This window comes from Pygoscelis adeliae, unplaced genomic scaffold (assembly GCF_000699105.1).
Source record: "Pygoscelis adeliae isolate BGI_AS28 unplaced genomic scaffold, ASM69910v1 Scaffold13, whole genome shotgun sequence".
Taxonomy (NCBI): Eukaryota; Metazoa; Chordata; class Aves; order Sphenisciformes; family Spheniscidae; genus Pygoscelis; species Pygoscelis adeliae.
In genome coordinates this window covers 3,022,934-3,025,575 of record NW_008824499.1, presented here as the reverse complement: position 1 = coordinate 3,025,575, position 2,642 = coordinate 3,022,934, and the positions used below count along the sequence as shown (strand labels likewise).

The 2,642-nt window shown below is 45.9% G+C and overlaps 1 protein-coding gene across 1 annotated transcript in view; it reads right to left on the bottom strand.

Annotated features, from left to right (window-relative positions):
* The window catches only part of DPP8 (dipeptidyl-peptidase 8), a 27,793-nt gene extending 27,034 nt beyond the window's left edge, over window positions 1-759 (bottom strand). Inside the window, exon 1 of the mRNA XM_009321456.1 lies at window positions 496-759. Coding sequence (XP_009319731.1) covers window positions 496-754 — 259 coding nt within the window. The 5' untranslated portion in view covers window positions 755-759. The remainder of the gene's footprint in view (window positions 1-495) is intronic.
* Window positions 760-2,642: the final 1,883 nt, after the last annotated feature.

Here is a 2,642-nt window from a genome sequence, read left to right as displayed (position 1 = left end):
CTCCAGAATCCCTGGAAAACCTACTCCATCATCAGCTGAGGCACAAAGGACTTTCAAAATTCCATTTATAATCTCTGTTTTGGAGGAAACTTTGAAAGAGAAAAAGCTTCTACCCAATAGTTGTAATTAAGAGAAAGGAGATCAAATTGACACACTTTTGGAGAGGCGATATCACACTTGGAGTGAGAGAAAACAGACCGAACAAACTTAACCTGTCCTCCCAGCTAGGGAACTTGCCCCAAGGGACACTTCACAGTTCTTTTCCAGCTCCAACAGGCCTAATGGGTCACCTCCAACCACACCACTGCTGTGGGAGATTACATCGCAAGTTTTAATGAGACATTACAATCATGATCATGACATTTGACCAGCCAATCTGGCCTGAAATCCGTTCTGATTTAACTGCCAGAAACATCCAGCTCTCAAGAACAGTAAAACCCAAACAGCCTCTGCAGTGACTGTTCAGTCAAGACACAGGCTGTCCAGCAAGCTTACCCAGATAGTAGATCCTATCGGAATGAGGTCCTTCAGGATCATTTTTCTTCACAAATGTGAAGTCGTGAGGGGCTTTTGCCATCATGTACCCATGATACTTCCGCGTATCTGTGAGCAGTTTCCGAAGCTGGCTCCAGGAATGTCTCTCTACATAGAAAGGTTCCAGTTTTGGCTGCTCCCCTCTCTGGACCTGCTCCTCACGGCCCGCAGTTTCAAAGATTTCAAGGCCCGGCTGTTCAGTTTCCATGGCTGCTGCCATGTTGCATGTTTCTGGAAGAACAGAATAGCAGAGGTTCAGCATTGCCTTCTAGCAGCCCAGCAAACATTCACTGCAGACTTCCAAAACACACCACAGCAAAAGCGCTGTATGAAAACCACCATTCCACGTGGGGAAAAAAAAACATAGCAGAATGAAGACTAGGAAAGAGATTTTTGCTGTGGAAAACAGGCTGCCATCACTCAGCCTTTCAGAACTTCATAGAGCCACACAGATTTATTTTTGTTTGCCTTTGCCAGCCCCCCCTCCCCGCCCCCAACTACTCATTTCAGTTCATGAAGTGGATAAATTCTTCCCCATTAAGCTCCTACATGCTTCTTCCTCCCTGTGAACTGCACGAATATCACCTCGCTACACTGATATCAGAACAGGGGATGATTAGGACTGTAGCAAGATCTGGGACAGCCAACTGCTTAGAAGACACAACATTAGTAGTTGATTTGGAACCGCCAGGCCATACACAATGGGCCTAGGCAAGTGCATGCCCTTATTTCCCATTATTCTCCTATAATTTATTGGGTTTGTTTGCATCTCCTTTCAAACAAAGCTCGGAAGGGTCTAGCAACGATCATCACTATTATATCATCTCAGGGATACAATTACAAATACTGTATGGATAAGACTCTTCCAGAAGTGTGAGGTGATACCAGAAGAAAGGGGACACAGTGAAAAAAGCGGTTTCCAAATAGATTTATCTGCAGCGTAAGTCTTATCCTCCCAAACAGGTTGTTAATTTAGCAGATATCTCTTCCTGCAGTCAGCTGTGCTTTACAAAGTAGATCTGAGCTGGAATAAACAGCCCAGATGTCTGGCAAGAGGAAATTGAGTCTTTCCACTGTAAATCCCAGATCTGAGGGCAGCTCCAAAAGGATCCAAGCTATAAACTCCCACCATACAGTTCATTACCGGAGAGACCACGGCTTAAGGATTGTCAATCCTCAAAAGGAGAGATTGTTTCTATATATAGAATGGAAGAGCCGCACAACCGTTCTGCACACTGCTAGGGCAGAGCTTGGTGGTCTGAGCCTAACAAAAACATTAATATGGCCTAAATAAAGCATTCCTATTGCACAAACAGGCATTAAAAGATCACTGAATCTCAAGGCATGGCCTTGGGCAGCACAGCCGCCTGAGGCGAAGCTCCTGGATGGACTGGCTCCCCTGCGGCTCTCCACAGCTGCTGAGATATCTGTCACAGATGAGTGAAAAAGAGACGACCTACACCTTGGACCAAACCCATTTTAATACAAACTGCTAAAAGCAAAGCAGGGCAAGTCTGGATTAAAAGTTTGGTTCCACCTTTGACAAGACGAACACAGGTCTGTCTTTTGTCTGAGCTATTTACAACAGAAAAATACAGCACAAGTTAAACAGCCCTGTAAAACTGGAAGCAGAGTCCAAACGCTCACACAGAATGCTGCTCTGCTCAGACAGCATTAGAAACTGACAGTAAGACTTCAATCCTGAATCAGAAAACTCTCATCTAATTTGCAGAGTATCAACAAAGAAAAATCTCCTTTCCCCACCTACATCCAGATGCTGGTATGTCTTAACCTAACCTACTTCTCATGCTCCCCTCCCAAGAAAAAAGATAGAAAACAAAGAGTGGCAGACTTCAATGGGAAAACAAGAGCGAGAACTGCCACCCAGCAAGGTGATGTTAGTCCAGGGTAATGAGAGGATCTGCCTCCCAGGAGGTCACTGCGGGATCTCTACTGCAGCCACCTCCTGCCACGTGAAGCATTTTATTTCCACCTTCCTGCAGCCAATAAAGAGAGACCGCCCCATCCTTCACACCAGCTCAGGGGACCCTCCAGCACTACAACACCGTAGAACGACTCGTATCCGCAGGGTGCGCCGGAGGGGCAGG